Source organism: Xenopus tropicalis, chromosome 1 (assembly GCF_000004195.4).
Source record: "Xenopus tropicalis strain Nigerian chromosome 1, UCB_Xtro_10.0, whole genome shotgun sequence".
NCBI classification, from domain to species: Eukaryota; Metazoa; Chordata; class Amphibia; order Anura; family Pipidae; genus Xenopus; species Xenopus tropicalis.
In genome coordinates, this window is record NC_030677.2 from 122,322,837 (window position 1) to 122,343,471 (window position 20,635).

At 36.0% G+C, this 20,635-nt stretch overlaps 1 protein-coding gene across 1 annotated transcript in view; it reads left to right on the forward strand.

Annotated features, from left to right (window-relative positions):
* Positions 1-19,927, forward strand: part of tek (TEK receptor tyrosine kinase) — a 44,373-nt gene extending 24,446 nt beyond the window's left edge. Inside the window, exons 7-23 of the mRNA XM_002933985.5 lie at positions 239-364; positions 2,785-2,939; positions 4,037-4,181; positions 5,086-5,247; positions 6,517-6,657; positions 8,103-8,390; positions 9,642-9,938; positions 10,722-10,879; positions 11,319-11,529; positions 13,200-13,310; positions 13,460-13,650; positions 13,778-13,891; positions 15,045-15,115; positions 15,402-15,442; positions 16,022-16,118; positions 16,545-16,644; positions 18,960-19,927. Coding sequence (XP_002934031.2) covers positions 239-364; positions 2,785-2,939; positions 4,037-4,181; positions 5,086-5,247; positions 6,517-6,657; positions 8,103-8,390; positions 9,642-9,938; positions 10,722-10,879; positions 11,319-11,529; positions 13,200-13,310; positions 13,460-13,650; positions 13,778-13,891; positions 15,045-15,115; positions 15,402-15,442; positions 16,022-16,118; positions 16,545-16,644; positions 18,960-19,034 — 2,483 coding nt within the window. The 3' untranslated portion in view covers positions 19,035-19,927. The remainder of the gene's footprint in view (positions 1-238; positions 365-2,784; positions 2,940-4,036; positions 4,182-5,085; positions 5,248-6,516; positions 6,658-8,102; positions 8,391-9,641; positions 9,939-10,721; positions 10,880-11,318; positions 11,530-13,199; positions 13,311-13,459; positions 13,651-13,777; positions 13,892-15,044; positions 15,116-15,401; positions 15,443-16,021; positions 16,119-16,544; positions 16,645-18,959) is intronic.
* Positions 19,928-20,635: the final 708 nt, after the last annotated feature.

Here is a 20,635-nt window from a genome sequence, read left to right on the forward strand (position 1 = left end):
CTGAGATGGCTGCCTACACCCCAATATTACAGCTAAAAATATACATTTGTTGGTTCAAGAATAACATTTTAAGTGGTAGAGTGAATTATTTGCTATGTAAACAGTGTAATTTAGAAATAATATTTATACCATAAAATCATGACAGTATCCCTTTAATCTAACATACATAAAGACATAGATTTATTTTAAATTTGTGTATGATGGCAATATTTACTTATTTTTGTTTCTCTTTTGCTAGTTTGCCCAGATGGCTTTTATGGACCTGACTGCAAGCTGAAGTGTCTTTGTAACAAAGGAACTTGTCATAGATTTAAGGGGTGCATTTGTCCCATAGGCTGGCGAGGGCTACATTGTGAAAATGAAGGTAAAGCAAGGTAACATTGTAATAAGTCCCTTTCCATGGAAATGCTTTTGTCATAAACATTATCACAGGGCTGCCACTTTTCAAAATTGTATGCTTTCTGAGCTTTTAATCCTAATAAGGATTTAGGGATAATCCATACATTGCTTTGGATTTCTAAAATAGATATCTATATGGTACCTATGGACTGGAAGAAATCTGATGTAAATCCAATATTTCAAAGGAATTACTGGTAGTTAAAGGGCTGTAAGTTTAAGAACTGTAATGGGCAAGCTATTTAAAAGTTTGCTAAAGGATCACATTATATTATGTTCTGTAGAATGACATTATAAGTAGTAATTAACATAGCTTTGTGAAGTACAAATAATATCGTTATCATTAATAGCGTTAAATGATGCAGCAAGTAGCCTTTTGGACCGTGGGGTTGCTGTAGGTTTGATCTGTTTGGATTTTGCCAAGGCTTTTGATACAGTGCTGCCAAATTGTAAACTAAGATCTGTTGGTCCTGGTTACGTTGTTTGCATATGGATAGTAATCTGTTTAAAAGATGTTAATCCATTCTGGATGTGCAGGCCCTAAATAATGCTGATAAGTTTAAGGTTATGCATTGGCATGTAAGAATACACTGTACATGTCACTTATACGTTTAATGGGAGTAATCCATGATGGAGAAGAACCAAGGGGTAATTTTGCAAACAGAAACAAGGTTTTGAGCCATATTGAAAGATTTGCAGAGAGGGTAAATAGTTTACAAATCACTGGTATGGCCCTTTTAATATGTATTGCAGTTTTGGTCTCTAGTGCTCAAATGAGATATTACAGAATAAGTCTGGTATTGAAAGCTGGTATTGAAAGTCTTAGTTATGAAGAAAGACTGGCCAAGTTGTGGCTGTTTACGCTGGAGATGATGCACTTACGGGTAGATATGATAACTATGTATAACTATAACTACTAGTGGACCATACAGTAAACTCTTTGATGCTTTGAGTGCCTGGAGGAAACCCATTCAGACAACATAGAAACTTCTTGCAGATAGTGCTCTGGATATTGTCAATCCTAGAACCTTAGTGCTGCAAGACAGCATTGCACCACCATGCTGCCCATTTCAAAACATACACTTGACCTAGTCAATAAGCTTTTGCCTGCTCAAGATATCATTGGTGTCCCAGACTAATAGGGGGGCCTTGCAACAGGGCAAAGTTATTTTAAAATCTGGTAGAGAGGTTATGTGTAACAATAGCTTTCCATGTTCTAACTCTATTAACTCAGCTGAATTGAGTCCTTAAGGTTTAAAACACTGACCTACAAATTGTCTTTAAATCTTTCTTTCTATAGTTAACTAGTGAGTGCTGGTTTCAAAGTCTGCACTGTGCTTTGAGCCTTCACCTGGAAAACAGAGTAGGATGAGGCTTTGTTGTTCGAGAACAGTCTCAAACCTACTGCATCTTCACATGGTAATGGCTAAATGCACAGCACAATCTTGGGAAAGAAGGGTTCTAGTCTGGAACCAAAAAGTAATGGCAAAGGAAGGCAGGTTTTTGCAGATAACTGTTACCCACCTCTTACAAGAATTAGTGCAAAAATCACTCCTTATCCAGTGTACAACTTACTAAATACACAAGGGCTTTACACTGCTTACTGAACATGATGGGCCAGATTTATGTGAGATTAGAGTTTAATACATAATAGCTCACCCACATTCTATTCATTCCTATGGGTTTTTTAGAGGTCTGTTTATTAAATGGTGAGTTCTAACTTTCACCCACTGATAAATCCACTTCTAAAAATCCCATAGGAATGAATAGAATGTAGGTGACTTTTTATGTATTAAAGGAACAGTTCAGTGTAAAAATGAAACTGGGTAAAATAGATAGACTGCACAAAATAAATAAAATATTTTTAATATAGTTAGTTATGCAAAAATGTAATCTATAAAGGCTGGAGTGGGCAGATGTCTAACATAATAGTCAGAACACTGCTTCCTGCTTTCAGGAAGCTCTTAACTCACATTTTGATAAATCTTCCCCAAAGTGTCCTACACCATTATAGAAAAGTAAAGGGAGCACCATACAGGTGAACCTAAAAGACTCCTAATGAGTGCACCATTCCCTCCCCCATCTGCCAGGTAAATTCATGCCCAGGAAAAAATAAAACGTAACTTTTATTTGTAGATTAATTAAAATTCCATTAACCACTCTTCTGAGATTAAAAAGGTTAATAAACCTGTCCTACACTATGCCAACATTATCTTTTCATTCCTACCTCCATATTCCCAGTTGTAGATTTATCATCTGTGATACCAAAATCTCACACAGAAACACATTTTGTGGTTTCCATGTACTTTAGGTCCCACAGTTTGTCTCTATAGCACCAATGGTTAATTGCCACATTGATTAACTAATTTTTTCTTTCCTGAACTACAGGTTCTGCTGATATAACACCAATGATTTTGGAAACTGAAGAAACATTGGAGATGAATATAGGTACGGAATTCAGTCTCTCTTGCAAAGCCACTGGTCAACCATTGCCATTAAAGCAGGAGTTCAAGCTATTCAGGCAAGATGGAACAGTTCTTCAGGTTGGTCATCACTGTTTTTTATTTGTAGAGTACCACTAAGTTATGTAACCCTTTACACTAATATTAACATAATATTACATATAGATAGGGGACCTGTAATGCATTAATATACAACAATAGCAAAATGAAAAGGTAGCATTATGAGCCTTTTTTTCTTATTCCTTTGTGTTACGCCCCCTAAAGTTATGCTGTTTATTTTACTATAAAGAAAGCAGAGGGAAGGGCGTGCTCTCTGGTGTAATAAAGTTTAAAACTGTTTTATTAAAAACAAAATATTGCACTTTCAGCATAATAAACAGAAAAATCAGTGCAGTGTTCAGCCCAACATGTTTATTATGTTGAAGTTTTCTTTATAGATTAAATTGGGTTTGACTCATCTTTGAAGTGGCAGCACCTGTCATCTGGGACTGTGATATTATCCTGCAGGAAGATCTCTACTGCAAACCTTTGGGACTTTTAAACCTGTAGGACAGACTATATGTATTTTATTTAAATACCTGACCTTTAGAGAATTCTTATTACTCTAGAGCGCCCCCAATTACTATTTATTTTACTGTTTTTCATAGCCAAGATCAAGCAGGCCTGGGCTGTGTCAAGAACACTGTATCAAGGAAAGATACAGAATTGCTACAGGTTTATATAACCTAAAGTTGTACAGTTGCATTAGGGCCCTGACATATGAGGAGATTAGTCACTCGCAAGGCAACTTCAGATGACTTTGGAATGGTGAAGCGAAGCATATGCTTTCCCACAAGTGATTTACATTATTGTCAGTGGGAAGGCATTTGGAGGAGAGTAGTCGCCGCGGCAGATGAGATTTATCATAGGCGACTCATCTCCTTGTGTGTCAAGGCCCTTATAGAATACTACAACTTGATTTTGCTTACGGCATGCGCAGTTCCAGGGGGGCTAATGACAAGCAGTGAGGGCAATGACAAAGGAGGAAGACTAGGGGTAGGCAGGAGAGGCTCCTGCCTGGCGCCCCCTAATAGTTGCGCCCTAGGCAGCTGCCTCTTCTGCCTACCCCTATTTCCGGCCTTGACTGCACTTGATACTGTTTTAGAATGCACAACTTTTATAGCTATTGTCTTCAACAGGCTGCGTCAGTTACTACCAAAAATAAGGAGGTGATTGCACTCTTTAAGGGGGAAATAATCCAGCAAAGACATTCAGGTATTTGGATATGCAGTGTCAAGACAGTAGCAGGAATGGCTGAGAAGCATTTCAATATTTTAGTTAAAGGTAAGAAAAAAATGGGACTTTTATTAAATAGGAAAATAATATTGAAGGGATAGTGGGGGTCATTTATCAACACTGGGCAAATTTGCCTGTAGACAGTAACCCATGTCAACTAATTCAGTTGTTACATTTGTTGTTCTACCTGCAGTTGGCTGTAAAACAGTAATCATTAGTTGGTTGCTATGAGTTACTGCCCATGGGCAAATTTGCCAAGTATCGATAAATGAGCCCCAATATATCTTAAGTTATGACTCTATTTTTTAACTGTGTTAAAAATACTTTAGCCATGAACATACTTTAGCCATGAACATACTTTAGCCATGTCAGTGCTGGAAATTGCTAAATTAGTTTGGCTATACCAGTGGATGTTTTTTTTTAAAACCATTATTTTCTAACTGGCACTTAAATAATATCAGCTATGCCCAAATCTTAAACATTGTTTGATTATCATATCACATTGCAGTTCTGTATAATGTAGATAACCAAGGCTATCATATGATACACACCTACTGAATTTGTGTGTGTGCCCCCCAGCCACCTGAACCCTATTGCTGTCTTTCCATCTGAGCCACCTGTTCCAGGTGCAGATCTGTATAGTTGCACAGTGGCAATGGCCATCTTTGGCACAGTGGCATTAGCTGTCTTCAGATCCAGTTTCTGGCTCCTGGACATATGTCTAAAAATGTATATTAAGACTCTATTGTGGTAATGTAATAAAAAATATCTTATTGGTTGCCATTGGTGACTAGACCTGGGCAAATGTAGTGCCTTTTATTACACATCAGGGCAACCTTAATGCTATCAGAGGGTCCATCCTGAATAAAGATCACTTAATACTATTATACAAATAGTAAAACCCATGGTTGTGCAGAACACAATAAAGCTTTATGTTTTAATCTGTTTTCAGTTCCACCAGTCGCTCTAAACAGCCCAAAGTTAAATAGCAGTGGGCCCCATTATTTTATAATTGAGGTCAATGCTGATCCCTACAGAGGAGATGGCCCAGTTATATCAACAGTTCTCTTATACAAGCCTTCACTGATATCAGCATCCTGGCAGACCATAGAGGGTAAGGTGTCATTCTACATTTCTATGAATAATATTGTATGACAGTCACAGACAATATGCCAACTATATTTTCTATTTTTCAATAGCAAAAAAGGGAAAATTGTGCTCACCACTAAATTTTAAACCATTAAGTGGGGAAGCAATGTGAGTGTGACCACAAATCTCATATAGGCAAAGACAAGATGCCCACCTCAAGATGTCTCTGTCTATATGAATTTTCTAATTTCACCCCCTGCTTAATGGTTTAAAATTTAGTGGTGAGCACAAAATATGGACAAACAATCCCCATTTTGTTTAAAAAGGGGAGGGCATTTTTAGTTGCTTAAATCAGTGTTTTTCAACCTTTTTTGGGCAAAGGCACACTTGTTTCATGAAAAAAATCACGAGGCACACCACCATTAGAAAATGTTAAAAAATTTAACTCTGTGCCCAGCAGCAGTGCCCCCCTAGTACACTGGTGCCCAGCAGCAGTGCCCCCCTAGTACATTGGTGCCAAGAGCAGTGCCCCCCTAGTACATTGGTGCCCAGCAGCAGTGCCCCCCAGTACATTGGTGCCAAGAGCCAGCCCCCCTAGTACATTGGTGCCCAGCAGCAGTGCCCCCATAAGTCAGTGTGCCCCGTGGCCCCCCCTAATACATTGGTGCCCAGCAGCATTTTACTCTTCGGCGGCTTCAGCAGCATCTTCCCCTCACGCGCGCCGCCTCTGCACTTCTACCTACACGCGACCGCACACAGGCCCTTTTATAACGTTGCGCCCCGTGCGTACTGACGTCACCCGTACACACGGGGCGCAACCAATGACAGGGCCCGGATTTTTTTTTTTAAAGTAAAAATTGCGGCCCTGCCTACGGCACACCAGGCAACATCACTAGTGTGCCGCGGAACAGTGGTTGAAAAACGCTGGCTTAAATGGCCTATATATTTTGATAATGGGTGAATACAGAGGGTCTCTTGTTTTTATATATATTTATAATATTTTACTTTTTAACACTTTATAGCAAAGATTTTTAAACCTCTTGTGTTGACAATATTATCCTCACAGCCACCTCTCATGCAGGTATAACCCTTTCTATTGCCGCCCTCCGCCTTGCTTTTTTTGGGTACCTATTATATTATAGGTTTACATAAGTGTCCTAAAAAATTTAACTTGCTTGTGAATAGTTTTTCACTTTTTAAATGTGTTGGGATGATGTTAATTTAGTATTCAAGTCCTAGATTGTAACCATATTATTCATACATTACATTGCATTATTCTGCCTTCCATTTTTAGTTCCTTTTAATGAAAAACTGATAAAACTTGAAGGTTTGGAACCAAATACAGAATATAAAGTTTGTTTTCAACTGAGGCGCCAAGGAGAAGGAGGAGCTGGGCACCCAGGCCCTGAAGCTGTCTTAACAACCGATCCACCATGTAAGAGCTCCTTTGTATATGTAATGAAGAAAACTCTCTGTTCAGGTTAATACAGAAATGACAGAAATCATATAAAGAGGGTTAAAAGTTTATTTTATTCACAGGAGATAAAATACTTCAGTGATTATAGTCTTTAAAGCAGTGATCCCCAACCAGTGGCTCAGGAGCATCATGTTGCTCACCAAACCCTTTGATGTTGCTTCCAGTGGCCTCAAAGCTGGTGCCCATTTTTTAATTTTTGACTTAAAGGCAAGTTTTGGAAGCATAAAGACAATGTGTACTGCCAAACAGAGCCTTCTGTAGTCTGCCAATTAAAACTGGGCTACCAAAAAAACAATCACGGCTATTATTTGTCACCTCCTAAGAACTTTTTTCATACTTGTGTTACTCCTCAACTGTTTTTATATTTAAATGTCGCTTGTGGGTAAAAAAACATTGGGGACCCCTGCTCTAAAGGATCCTTGACATGATAGCTATAATGTAGCTCCGAATATTACTGTTGTATATTCATTTAGTACTCTGTACGGAATTTTGGTGGAATCCTAAATTACCATTTCCTCTGTTGGACAATGTACATAGTACATTGGATATTACTGTATTTCTGGGTATTATGCCTGTGCTGGAAGAAAGGTATCTAAAACCCTGTTAAAGATAAATAATTACATAGCCTCAGAAACATTATAGTACACAGTAATGACTCAAAGTAAAGAACCATTTGCATTGTTTCAAGTGTAATAAGCCTTTACGCTAGTATAAAGGGGTGGCCTTTTGAGGGTTTTTTTATGTCCCCTTGCAAGTGCCCTTTTGCCAGAGAAAACAAACCTGTCTTTGATAGTCTTTTCTCTGATGATACCAAGAGATTGGTGAATAGTACTGTGACACCATTATTTAAAAAAAGATCTTGACCGATGTTTGGTAGGAAAACTCTGGAGTGGTATTAAGGGAAAAGATAATGGAATATATTGCAAATGATAATACTATAAGAATTTGTCAGTATGGCTTTATGTGCAATACATCCTCATAATAAAATATAATTGCCTTCCAGGAAGAGGTGAGTAAAAACCTAAACCTTGAGTTTGCAGTAGTTTGATTAAGTTACATTTTGGACAGGTTTTCCAGTACCACACTGAAGGTTATTATTTAAATATTGCCTTCGAAAACACTGTATGTGTATTTTAATAGAGAACTGGCTAAAAGATAAATAACAAAGGGTAGTGATAAATGGAACATTTCATATTTCAATTTATTCATAAATGATCTTGAGTTTGTAAATACTTTCACTGTGTTTGATGATGAAAGTTTGAATTACAATATATTATATGCATATCATCTATATATATGAGTCACCTATACAGTATGTAAACATATCTATTAATACATAAATATGGAAAATGCTTGCCCTGCTAATTTTCTTTCATCATTTCATAAATCTCTATTTAATGCAGGTCTTCCCTCTCCTAAGGGGCTAATGTTGCTTTCCAAGAGTCAGTATTCACTGAACTTGACATGGATGACAGATTTTAAAAATAATGAAGAAGATCGTGTATATGAAGTGGAATGTAGTAAAGTAAACACTACTGTATCACTTCAAAACAAAAAAGTGAGCGTAAATCAAGGTGGAATTGTCATTGATGGCTTGGAGCCAAGGACATTATACCAATGCAGGGTTCGTGAAAACACAAATTCACAGGGAGAATGGAGTGAGATGTTGCTAGCCTGGACTCATAGTGACCGTAAGATGACTTATTTTGTTCCTCTTTATCATGCCTGTAATGTTGTTATCCAATTTAAATAATTGTAATGTATTTACCGTTCTTGGTAAGAGTGAGACTGTTTGGCCTAACTGTTTCAATATTTTTTTTCTAAAGATGTATAAGGTAGTGCAGAAAGCTTTCCTCTTACTCTTCTACTATGTTAAGGTGACTGGGATTAATTTGAAAAGGTGCCATTTGCAGAAAGAGTACTACTTTTTAGTAACAGTAAATTATATTAGTTATTTTTGGTAATAGTGTAAGTAGCAACCAAACAATTGTTAACATAGTGGAGTTTGACATTGGCTATATGCCTTTATAAGACTGAAAAAAGGTTAAGACCTTGTTTATATAGAGTAAGGTTTATGCCATATAAATAAAGGAAAATAAACAATACAACAGTGCCAAAAATGCACTGCACTATAAGGGACAAGCTACTATGAAGACTTTTGCAAATCAACAGATTGCCTAGCACAATTCACACAGAAATACTTGCATTTTAGTAATGTGTTTTCTGAGAAAATGCAAACAATATGGGTGATTGCCAGATTAACAAATGTTGCCCTTTAAAGTGCAGAGAATTTGCATTTCATGCTATATCGCGTTGACCCATTAACACTGTTAATGGAATTCTTCTGTTAACCGAGAAATACTCATACTATAATTTTACCCATACTATCATTTCTTGGACTCCTTTACTACCAGCTACTTACTGTACAGCTTGAGTACAGGCTGGAGACTGCACAATAAGAAAATCTGGTCTGGCGGTCTTTCACTGGAACACATTAATGTCCAGTTGAAAGTCTTAAATGAACATTAACAGAAACCAAACCCTTCTATAGTTTATATAAACAAGCTGCTGTGTAGCCATGGGGGCAGCCATTCAAGCAGAGAAAGGGAACAGGTTACATAGCAGATAAGGTCTGTAGTATATATATTATGGGTTTAGATTCCTGTGTAAGAACTAAACCCATTGTATTGTATCTGCTATGCAACCTGTGTCATGTAGCCTATAAGGCTTATTTCAATAATGCATTGTGATCCTGTTAGCCACAAGGCTACTGTCTGAAATGTGAGGAAAAAAATAAATAAATAAAATTATTACTATTAAGATTAAATGCAACAGAAAAATATCTAATGTATAGAAGGTAACTTGATTGCAGGAGAGTTGCATAATGGTACATTTTGCAACTAACATGCAATTGCAACATGTATATTTTATTATATCTACAGAAATTCCACCAGCTCCTGGAAACATCAATATTTTCAATATAACAGACTCATCGGCTGTTATCACTTGGTCAGTTGAAGAAGGTCATTCAATCTCCTCTATTATCATCCGCTATAAAATTTATGGAAACACTGAGTACAACCATGACATAAAGATCAGAAATATTACTATTGTGCATTACCAGCTGAAAGGGCTTGAAGCCAACACTCCATACTTGGTTGAGATGTGTGCAGAGAACAATATTGGACAAAGCTTTCCAAACCCTGTACAGGAACTAAAGACCCATGAAGAAGTTAGAGGTATGGGAGGCTACTGATTAGTTTAGAATTAGTATTTGCTGGTCATACATCTTGTAGAAAGGGAATAAAAAGGCTGTAATAGATCCAACATATAGGTCACATTGAGACACTGATACGCCAATAAACTTTTCTTTTTTTTTTTTTTTAATTTACTGAACAGTGCCTAGCTTTATTTATCTTCATGTGGCACCCAGGAACAATTGTAGGATATAGCAGGTGTGTTCCACTATATATATATATATATATATATATATATATATTTATTAATTAATAAATATATATTAATAAAAGGTAAAACCTATAACATTATATTTTTACATAAGACAATAATTCTACTGTCAAATATGCCTTAGGGATAAGCAATCTTTAGGGTAAGGTCACATCGATGTATTGTTAGCTAGCGGTAAATCGCAGGACTGCGATATGCCTGTACGCTAAAAAAAACCCTTCTCATTGTGCCTGCACCCTGAAGTATTGAATCTGCCTGGGTGTAGGCACATGCAGCCATTATCCAAAAACAAACGCCAAGTCTTGTGTTAGTTGGTTATTAGTTGGATATTGGCTGTGTGTGCCTGCAACCGGGTGCATACAGTGCTTCCAGATGCAGGTACAAGGAGATTTTTTTAAGCCACAAGCTGACAATACACCCATGTGACCTTACCCGTAGCACTCTGGTAGAAGAGCACCACCAGTAAAGTTTGAAGTTAAAGTTCCACAATAAAATGTTTCTCTGATTCATATGTTTTCCAACTTTCTGCCTTAAATACTATTCATCATTGCCAGGAGCACATGAGTCAAAAGATGGAAATATGCTGCTAATCGCTATCTTAGGCTCAGCTGGAATGACCTGCCTGACTATTCTACTGGCGTTCATTATCATGCTACAACTGAAACGAGCCAACTTCCAGAACAGAATGGCGCAAGCTTTCCAAAATGGAGTGGTAGGTTATTTTTTGGGAAATAACACAATGTCAAACCTTTTTAAAAGGTGGAAAGTATTGATGTTTGTCTGTTTGGGTTTAACATAAAGGATAGCTAAAGCTTAACTAAAGATTTAGGGCATAAATATTGCAGGGAAGATCTGTGTTACAATATACTGTATAACAGAATATAAATGTCACAATATAAGGCTGGTTTGGCTTGTGTATATTATTAGAAAATAATCCACTCCAATTGTTATGTTTCCTATTTTACCACCAAATCTGACTGGCGCTGCAGTTTGGATAGCTTAGAGAGAAAACTACATTGCAGTGTATTTGGGGAACAATATGTACAAAGTATTGCAAAAGGATTCCTATAGACAATCCAGCTGTGCCAACATACTGAACATTTATGAATACTATTCAATTTCTTATGCATATCCTATTTCACTCTTTCCAGAGAGAAGAGCCTGTTGTACAGTTTAATTCAGGTTCACTCACCCAAATACGGAAAGCAAAGAACAATCCAGATCCTCTGGAATATCCTGTTTTGGAATGGCATGACATCAAATTCAAAGATGTAATAGGAGAGGGGAACTTTGGTCAGGTTCTTAAGGCCCGTATTAAAAAAGATGGCTTGAGAATGGATGCAGCAATCAAAAGAATGAAAGGTATGTGATTTTATATTGTATAGCAGAGTTAGTATTGCCATCTCCTATGTCCTGGCAAAATTAGGTTAAATGCACTAATGTACCAACACTATGGGGCACATTTACTTACCCACGAACGGGCCGAATGCGTCCGATTGCGCTTTTTTCGTAATGATCGGTATTTGGCGATTTTTCAGAAAATTATCGCGACTTTTTCGTTGCCATTCCGAATGTTGCGCAAAATCTGACGATTTTTTGTAGTGTTAAAACTTGCGCGAAAAGTCGCGCCTTTTTCGTAGCCATTCCAAAAGTTGCGCAAAATGTTGCGATTTTTTCGTAGCGTTCGGATTCATTCAAGCTTCAGTATGGTGACTTTTCTTGGGCCAAGTTGGAGCTGCAGGGTGCCATTGAGTCCTATGGGAGGCTTCCAAAATCATGCTAAGTCTGAAAGTTTCGCCCGCCGCTTACGAGCGCTCAATACGAAAAAGTCGTGACAAGATACGAGCGAATCGTAATGGCTACGAAAAACTCGCGTTTTTCGCGCAAATCGTATTGGTAACGAAAAAGTCGCGACAATTTCCGAAAAGTCGTAAAGGTGCCGAAAAAAATCGCCAAAAATACGAAAAAGTCGCAAAATGTTCGTTTTCCAATCTGAATTTTTCCAATTCGGATTCAAATTCGTGTCTTAGTAAATCAGCCCCTATATGTTAATAATGTTTCATAGTAAAATATATAGCAGTGCACAACTATTTTGTCTTCTAAGTTTTTTAGATTTCAAATATAATGAGAGTAGCATTTTAGTGTTGTGGGCATATTTATTTGCAACTTGACAGCTGACTGTTTCTTTGACAAATCCAGAATATATTTGAAACCAAGGGGCATATTTGCCAAATCCTTATCAGGATTGCTACGAGTTCAATATTTTTACAACTCTCCACAATTTGGGAGCCATTAAACTGAAGTATTACAGGAATTATCCAGAATGCTTGGGACCTGGATCTTAGATGTCACTTAAACATTAAATAACCACAGTAGAATTGATTTGCCTGAAATGTGATCTTATTATTACAGAGAAAAGAAAATAATTAAAAAAATTATAGTTATTGCATTAAATTTACTCTACGGGAGATGGCCTTCCCATAATTCAGAGCTTTCTGGATAACAGGTTTCCCATTAATATATCAGAATGTATATAAAAAAAGGAATATAGTCAGGGGTGCTGCTGGTTACACAATATAAAAACTGATTTGGTCCTTATTAAAAGGATTGTTAGGCATGTATTAAAGCTTGATAAAGATAAAAATGAGATCTTCCTCAGGTAATGTATAGGAAACCTAAGAACATCAAACAGTTGTTGGTTCTAAACCATTTCTGAGTGAAATATTAGAAAAGATTTTAAGAACCACAGTGTTACCACATAGGTATCAATGTTTTTGATTTACCATTCATCCTGGTACAGATTAACATTTTAAAAAACGTATTAACCTTATCCTGGATAAAATACAATATACATTTGCTTTTAAGTATCACAAAATATTTAGATATTCAACATTTAAATGCTGGATATCAAAAATATGTAAGATAAGCTAAATAAAACATCTCAGTTGTTGCCTATATCATTTAATGCACTTTTTGTTATCACTGGGCTTTTAGGAAGGGTTGATATATTTCTTTAATTCTGTCCACAATAGAATATGCATCTAAAGATGATCACAGAGATTTTGCAGGAGAACTGGAAGTTCTTTGTAAACTTGGAAGTCACCCAAATATCATAAACCTTCTTGGAGCATGTGAACACAGAGGTGAGTTTTGATTCGTTCTCCCCACAACCTTAATTTACCATGCAGTCATTTTTAGTTATTTATTTTTGATTTTCAGGACATGATCAAATAATTGAGAGCCACTTAGTTCCTACCTATGCTCACTACATTTAATTTTCTGTTTTGTTTAGGCTACCTGTATTTGGCTATTGAATATGCCCCCCATGGCAATTTACTCGACTTTCTAAGAAAAAGCCGGGTACTGGAAACTGACCCAGCATTTGCTATAGCCAACAGCACGGCCTCTACCTTGTCTTCCCAGCAGCTGCTACACTTTGCTGCAGATGTGGCCCGAGGTATGGACTACCTGAGCCAAAAGCAGGTAGGTATTTATATTACACTGAAAAAGTAGCTACAGAATTTCTATCATTATTCTTTTCCTGGTTTTATCTTGAATTTAAGGATATCATTAACTTTTTTCCTTAATTTAACTTTTTTTTTTTTTATAGTTTATTCATAGGGATTTAGCAGCAAGAAACATTTTAGTTGGTGAAAACTATGTTGCAAAAATTGCAGATTTTGGTTTATCCAGAGGACAAGAAGTTTATGTAAAGAAAACTATGGTAAGAAAACTAAACTGTGTATGGAAATCCTTAAAATGAAAATAAATACTGCTTATTTCTTATACAGGTATAAGTATGTTCTATCCAGAATGCTTGGGACCTAGAATTTTTCAGAAAAGGGGGTGTTTCAGTAATGTGTTTATTCTGCTATGAATGTGGATTCATGCAGCTTAGTTACCATTAATGCCAATTGTTTTATTATTACGGAGAAAAAAGAAATAAATAAAAATGTAAAATTTTAAATCTCTTTCTCTATATAGATATAGCTATATGCCAAGGTAGTATCTTAAAAATGCCTCCTACTGCATTTACCCAAGATTGCCACATGTAATGTGACAGGGTTATAGTAAATGAGTGTTTAAATTGCAAGTTGTGTCAGTAATGCTTAAAAACAGTAAAACAGGAGGAAAAATGCCTTCACTCTCGAAGAGAAATATAGAGCAAGAATTCTGTACTATTTTCACGTAATTCGGATATCTATAGGGTACATTTTTCTGGTGGTAGATATAAAATGTAATAGTGAGCAAAGTTTGGTCTTACTGCTATGGGCACAAACATACCTTCCCACCTGCCTTAGAAAGCACTAATATAAGAAAACACCAAACTGTTACATATATGGTGGACCTGCTCTGATATCCAAACCTTCTGGTCTTCAGCCTTTTCTCTATTATTAAATTACTTCTAACAAAACTTTGTTTTATCCCCAGAAGCAATGTTACTAACATATATGACAGCATACCAAACAAAGCTCTGGAAACAGAGATTTTCCAAATCTTAAATAAAGTTAGGCTTCTAATTCCCAGAAATTGGAAAAACCAAGATGTACCAATTATTTTTCAGTTAATTAGAGAAGTTAATCTCAACCTAGAATATGAAATGGCAATACCAAGAAGCATCTCAGGAAAAAGATACTTACAGGAAGCTCAGCAAATATGGAAGAATATCTCTGGACCAGATAATCTTTAGATCTGTTGCTTTTTTTACTGTACTATACAAAAATGGGAGCTATCATTTGAAATTGTAATTATTTTGGTATTTTGTTTTCCTTTTCTTTTTGACAATGTTCGTAATGAGAACATTGTACTTGCTATGAGTAATATTAAAATAAAAATAAAAAAAATAGTAAAAAAACCTAAATATCTTTTTTTAACAGGGAAGACTTCCTGTTCGATGGATGGCGATTGAGTCTTTGAACTACAGTGTCTATACATCAAACAGTGATGTGTAAGTAACTTTAGAACTTTATATATCAAGCTCACATTAAATAATGCCTCCCAACAAACTCAGTTTAAAAACTAGGGCAATTTTATCATGAGGCAGCCAAATCGTTTTAATGCCAGAAAAAATGATAAATTGATAATGTTTTACTTTGACTAAATGTTATCCTTAATTAATCATTTTAGCGCTTATTCCTAGTCATATTTCATAACATGATTATGTTGATGGTTATGTAATCTGTTTAGTAAATCTGCATGAAATTAATCTTTTTTTTCTGAATATATCTTTATAGATGGTCTTTTGGAGTATTATTGTGGGAAATTGTAAGCCTGGGTAAGTGCTTATATATTTAGGTCACTGACTCACATAAATAAAAATCACAGCTCTGTAAATAAGTGAGATGATTTATAAGGTGAAAATAATTCCCTAATATCAGTTTACAGACAGAAAAGTAGGTTCATATTTCATATTAATAAGTTGAGCGCCTGTCTATTACTTTACATAAAGTCAGCTCTTAAGTCTGTGGCACATGGGGCCAATCTAAGGTGGAAAATTGCAACAGGCAAAACACCTCCACCTTTCACCTATTTCCACAGAAATGCTTGCCTGAAGAACATATAGTGGTGACAGGTGGACCAAATTTGACTTCATTGGCTTAGAAATGAATAAATACACTATTGCTATTTACTGATTTAAACCTCAACTTCATTGCTGCTTTTTAGGTGCAGTACAAACATTTTATATAAAGCCCAAAATACTTTAATGGGGCCTATTTTGGGAACCCCTATACGGATCATTCAGAAGATTAAAACATGTTTCACTGTGTATGTATATGTAACAAGTATATTATTGCAATTGCCATTTTATGGCAAATACCACCGAAATATGTAAATTATGCCTTTTTTTTTTAAGGTGGAACACCATATTGTGGGCTGACATGTGCAGAACTTTATGAAAAGCTTCCACAAGGATACAGACTTGAGAAGCCTCTGAACTGTGATGATGAAGTGTAAGTAAGAGACTTTACTGACAAACTGTAATGAATAATAAGTGGTGCTATTATACAGTATACAGGCACATGCAAAAATGGCCAGGACTTACTAACCTGCATAAAGTATGCATATTAGGTTCTATATATATATATATATATATATATATATATATATATATATATATATATATATATATATATATATACCTCAGTGTTCAAAAAAAAAAAAAACAACTGGTTTAAATTGGCAAGTTCCTAGTACATTTTGGCTGCCATAATAGTGTCTAGTGAAGAGTTTGGTATTGCGCAGCTAAAATGATCCAAAATACTTGCAAAACTTTGCCAGGTGCTTCAGATCACTGTGTTGTTTAAGGGAATTGATCTATACCATCTATACATAATTTGTGCAAAAATCGTTACTTTTTTTGTCTTTTTTAAATAAAGGTATGACCTCATGCGGCAGTGCTGGCGTGAGAAGCCATATGAAAGACCATCATTTGCCAAAATTGTGGTGTCCCTTAACCGAATGCTGGAAGAAAGAAAGGTAAAGACTTGCACATTGTTTTTTTAATATTGCAGAGAACCTGGATCCAGTCATACCACTCTAACCGCTCCTGCTATGTCTCATTTTTGGATAAAACCTCTTCACCAGCTCTCTGTTGGGTCCCTTAAGGCTCTGTCCTTGGACCAAACTCTTGTCATTATACACTGCATCTCTGGGTCAAGTCATCAGCTCCTTTGGTTTTAATATCTATATGCTGATGACACCCAAATCATGCCCATCTCTTGATCTTTTCCCCTCTGTCATATCCCAAGCGTCTAATAGCTTCTCTGCTATATCCTCTTCTCTGCTATATTACCACACATGCACACATGCCCTAAACAAAGCTATCATTGAATCTGGTATGCAGGTTTGCTGTGTTGGAGTCATGTTTGGTTCCACATTCACATTAATACCTTATATCCAATCCCTTCAAAATCTTGCAGATTAGATCTTAAAAATATTGCAAAAAAAAATAAATAAATAAAATACTAGCCCTTAATAACAATGCTTCACTTTACATTTTAAACCTCATCTCCATGTGCATGCTAAATCCACCATTTTGCTCCTCTAATGTTCTTAAACTTCCTTCTGCACTAGAATCTCCTCACATACACACCTCCAAGACTTTATAGAAGCAGCTCCCTACCTGTGGAGTTCACTAACCCACAGTGTCTGCTACCTTACAGAGTTTTAAATATACCCTTAAAACTTACCTCTTACATTAAGCATACACACTTACCCACAAGCCAAACATATATCATATATGCCATATCTCATCAATTTCTAAATGGCACATTCTCCTGACTCACTACCTTGCTATGCTAACACTATAATATCGCTGTCAATATTTTTCCAGTTACAATATTATTTTGATTGTACTGATGTACCTCATACCTTCACTAGAAGGTTGTTATTTTTTCTTTTCACTTTTTCTCCTAACCTCCTCTGCTGAGCTCAGTGTAACATTACATTGCTCAATCCAAGCAGAACTTTTTAGCAAAGTAAATTCTGCCTGTGTAAGCTTGCATTCTTCATTGCATGAACTTTATAGCACGTGTGCTGATTGCAGATGTAAATGTGACTGATGATGTGTCAGGGGGAAATTGCCCACCTGGTGAAAGCTGCTATTTGTTTTAGGAAAAGAGGGGATTTTTGCAGTACAAATAATGTGGTGTGGGTGGGAGAGATGTGTCCAACTTATAAACATGGTTGGAAAATGCAGGGTTTACATGTCCTTTAAACACATCTCTTTAAATTGACTTTTTAATAAAGCTAGGTGTCCTTCTACCAAAATGTAAGACTCACATGACTCTAAGGGGCAGATTTATCAAAATATGAGATTTCCATTCATGTTTATGGGATTTTTAAATGTGTATTTATTAAATACACTTTTAAAAATTAAGTTAAGTCTAACTTTGACCTATTGGTAAATATGCTTCCAAAATCACATAGTAATAAATAGAATATGGGTACATTTTTCTGTGATAAACTCTAATCTCACACTTTAAGGGGTTAGGATTCTGTTTGGCAGAACACTAAGGGGCTGATTTACTTACCCACGAACGGGTCGAATGGAGTCCGATTGTGTTTTTTTCGTAATGATCGGTATTTTGCGATTTTTCGTATGTTTTGCGATTTTTTCGGATTCTTTACGAATTTTTCGTTACCAATACGATTTTTGCGTAAAAACGCGAGTTTTCGTATCCATTACGAAAGTTGCGTAAAAAGTTGCGCATTTTTCGTAGCGTTAAAACTTACGCGAAAAGTTGCGCATTTTTCGCGTAAGTTTTAACGCTACGAAAAATGCGCAACTTTTTACGCAACTTTTGGAATGGATACGAAAAACTCGCGTTTTTACGCAAAAATCGTATTGGTAACGAAAAATTCGTAAAGAATCCGAAAAAATCGCAAAACATACGAAAAAGTCTCAAAATGTTCGTTTTCAAGTCGGAACTTTTCCAATTCGGGTCGGATTCGTGGGTTAGTAAATCAGCCCCTAAGGATCCAAAGTATTGTAATCCAAAAAATGCTAGAATTTGGTGCATCCCTACATTGTAGACAACGTTTACTTACTCACTCATTATCAGACCCTGCGTCAGTGGATCTTGGTGTTCAAGCATGTGTCTAGTCCACGGTCTTTGTAAATGGCCTCTACTATTTCCATTCAAATTCAATGAATCTGGTCAGAAATGAACTGCAAGCACTGCAAGGCAGCAGTGTAACTGCTGTCATATTCAGTTCCTAACTTCCAAGGCAGTGGTCTAATTACTGTCATATGTAGTTCCTAACTTACTTATTTTCACTTTTTTTTGTAGACTTATGTCAACACAACACTATATGAAAAGTTCACCTACGCTGGCATTGACTGTTCTGCTGAGGAGGCTGCATAGGTTTAATACAGCATATTCATAATCTGTCAGTCCATATCGTTGACTCGGAATGTTAAAGAGATACTGACACCAGAAATGAAACCTTTTTTACATCTGTCATAACACTGTTTTTGCATGCTATTCATAACTTTGCCTTAAAAGTGTTTGCCTGATGCTTTTACATTACCTGATTCCTCAGGTTCCTCTATGAGGGGCTGCTATATTTGTGCAGCAGTAATCCGTTATTGTAACCCGTTACATGACCTATAGGTAACTTTTAATGCACATTAATATTTTGAAGAGTATTTTTTTAGTGTCAGTATCACTTTAAAGTCTATTTGTGTACAGACAATATGTAGGATACTTTTAAAAAAATTAGCATATATTTTTATCACTATGTAAATATATTTTTTTTTTTATCTGTAAGCTGACATACATTTGGAAGGTTACAAGCAAAACTTTTTTATAGATAAAAACCTATAATACTGCATTATACATAAACAAAGTTTATTGATAAACGTTGAAGGGTGTGCTTATATTTTTGAAAATGGTGTGCGTGTAAATTCTCCATTTAACTAATTCTGCAAAAACAACATATTGGTTTAGCATTTTTTTTTACCTTTTTGTGTTTTTTTTATCTTTTTTGCTGTTGCTGAAATGAGCTGTGTACAACAGAGAAGAAAATATATTTATTAAAACAGCTACTGACTAAAAGCACAGCAGCAGTGCAGTGAAATCGTCTTCACTTTTTCTCTGTTGTAACAATGATGTATGAGCTTTCTCTTTTGAAGGAAAGTAAAGTATATTCCTGGCTTTAAGCATGTTGTTTAAAGGGGCTCATGAAGGGTCATGAAGAAAAACAATTAAATAAAATAAAGTACTTTGTAAAATAAACCTGTTACCAGTTCATTATCGTTTTCATGTCCAAGTGCTCTTTTTGCTTATTCTTCCTCGCCCACATTTCCCCATACTATTGCCAAACCTTCATCTCACTGCTGCTTCCCAAGTCAGCCAATAGGAAGTAAGTGGCTATTTGTTTATAATGCACACTCCTACTAAACTTGTGGTGGAATTGCTAGATGTGTAAGCAGCAAGTATAGTCTATTTCTTCCTCCTGACTGTAAGAAGGTTAACGGTGCAGAAAATAGAGCTTCTCTAATATTTAGAAACAAACAGACTTCTGCACAGACTTGGCATTCAGACAGTGGCTGTGCTAGCTCACCACAAGGCAGGGTAATTTTATCCAGGAATAAACTGAATTAAAGAAGAAGGAAAGGTAAAAACTAAGTAAGCTTTATCAGAAAGGTCTATTTAAATACAGCCATAAGCACTCACAAAAGAAACACAGGATTTCTTGTCTCGTTTTTTGTAAACATGTTCTTCGGTATCTGATTTCCTCTCTCAGAAAAATCCTCCGTTACCCTTAATATAACCTAAAGCAACTTTCATGTTGTAAGTGTTGTATTCCCAGTGGGATTAAATTAAACCTTTTAGGGGGTTATTTATGTATTTCCCATTGCTATGGTCCTTTGGCTTAATATAGAATGCACAATGGAAATTATACAAGTTATATATACGTTACGGGGGGTGTACCATATGCTTTCCAAAGTATTTCCAAAGTT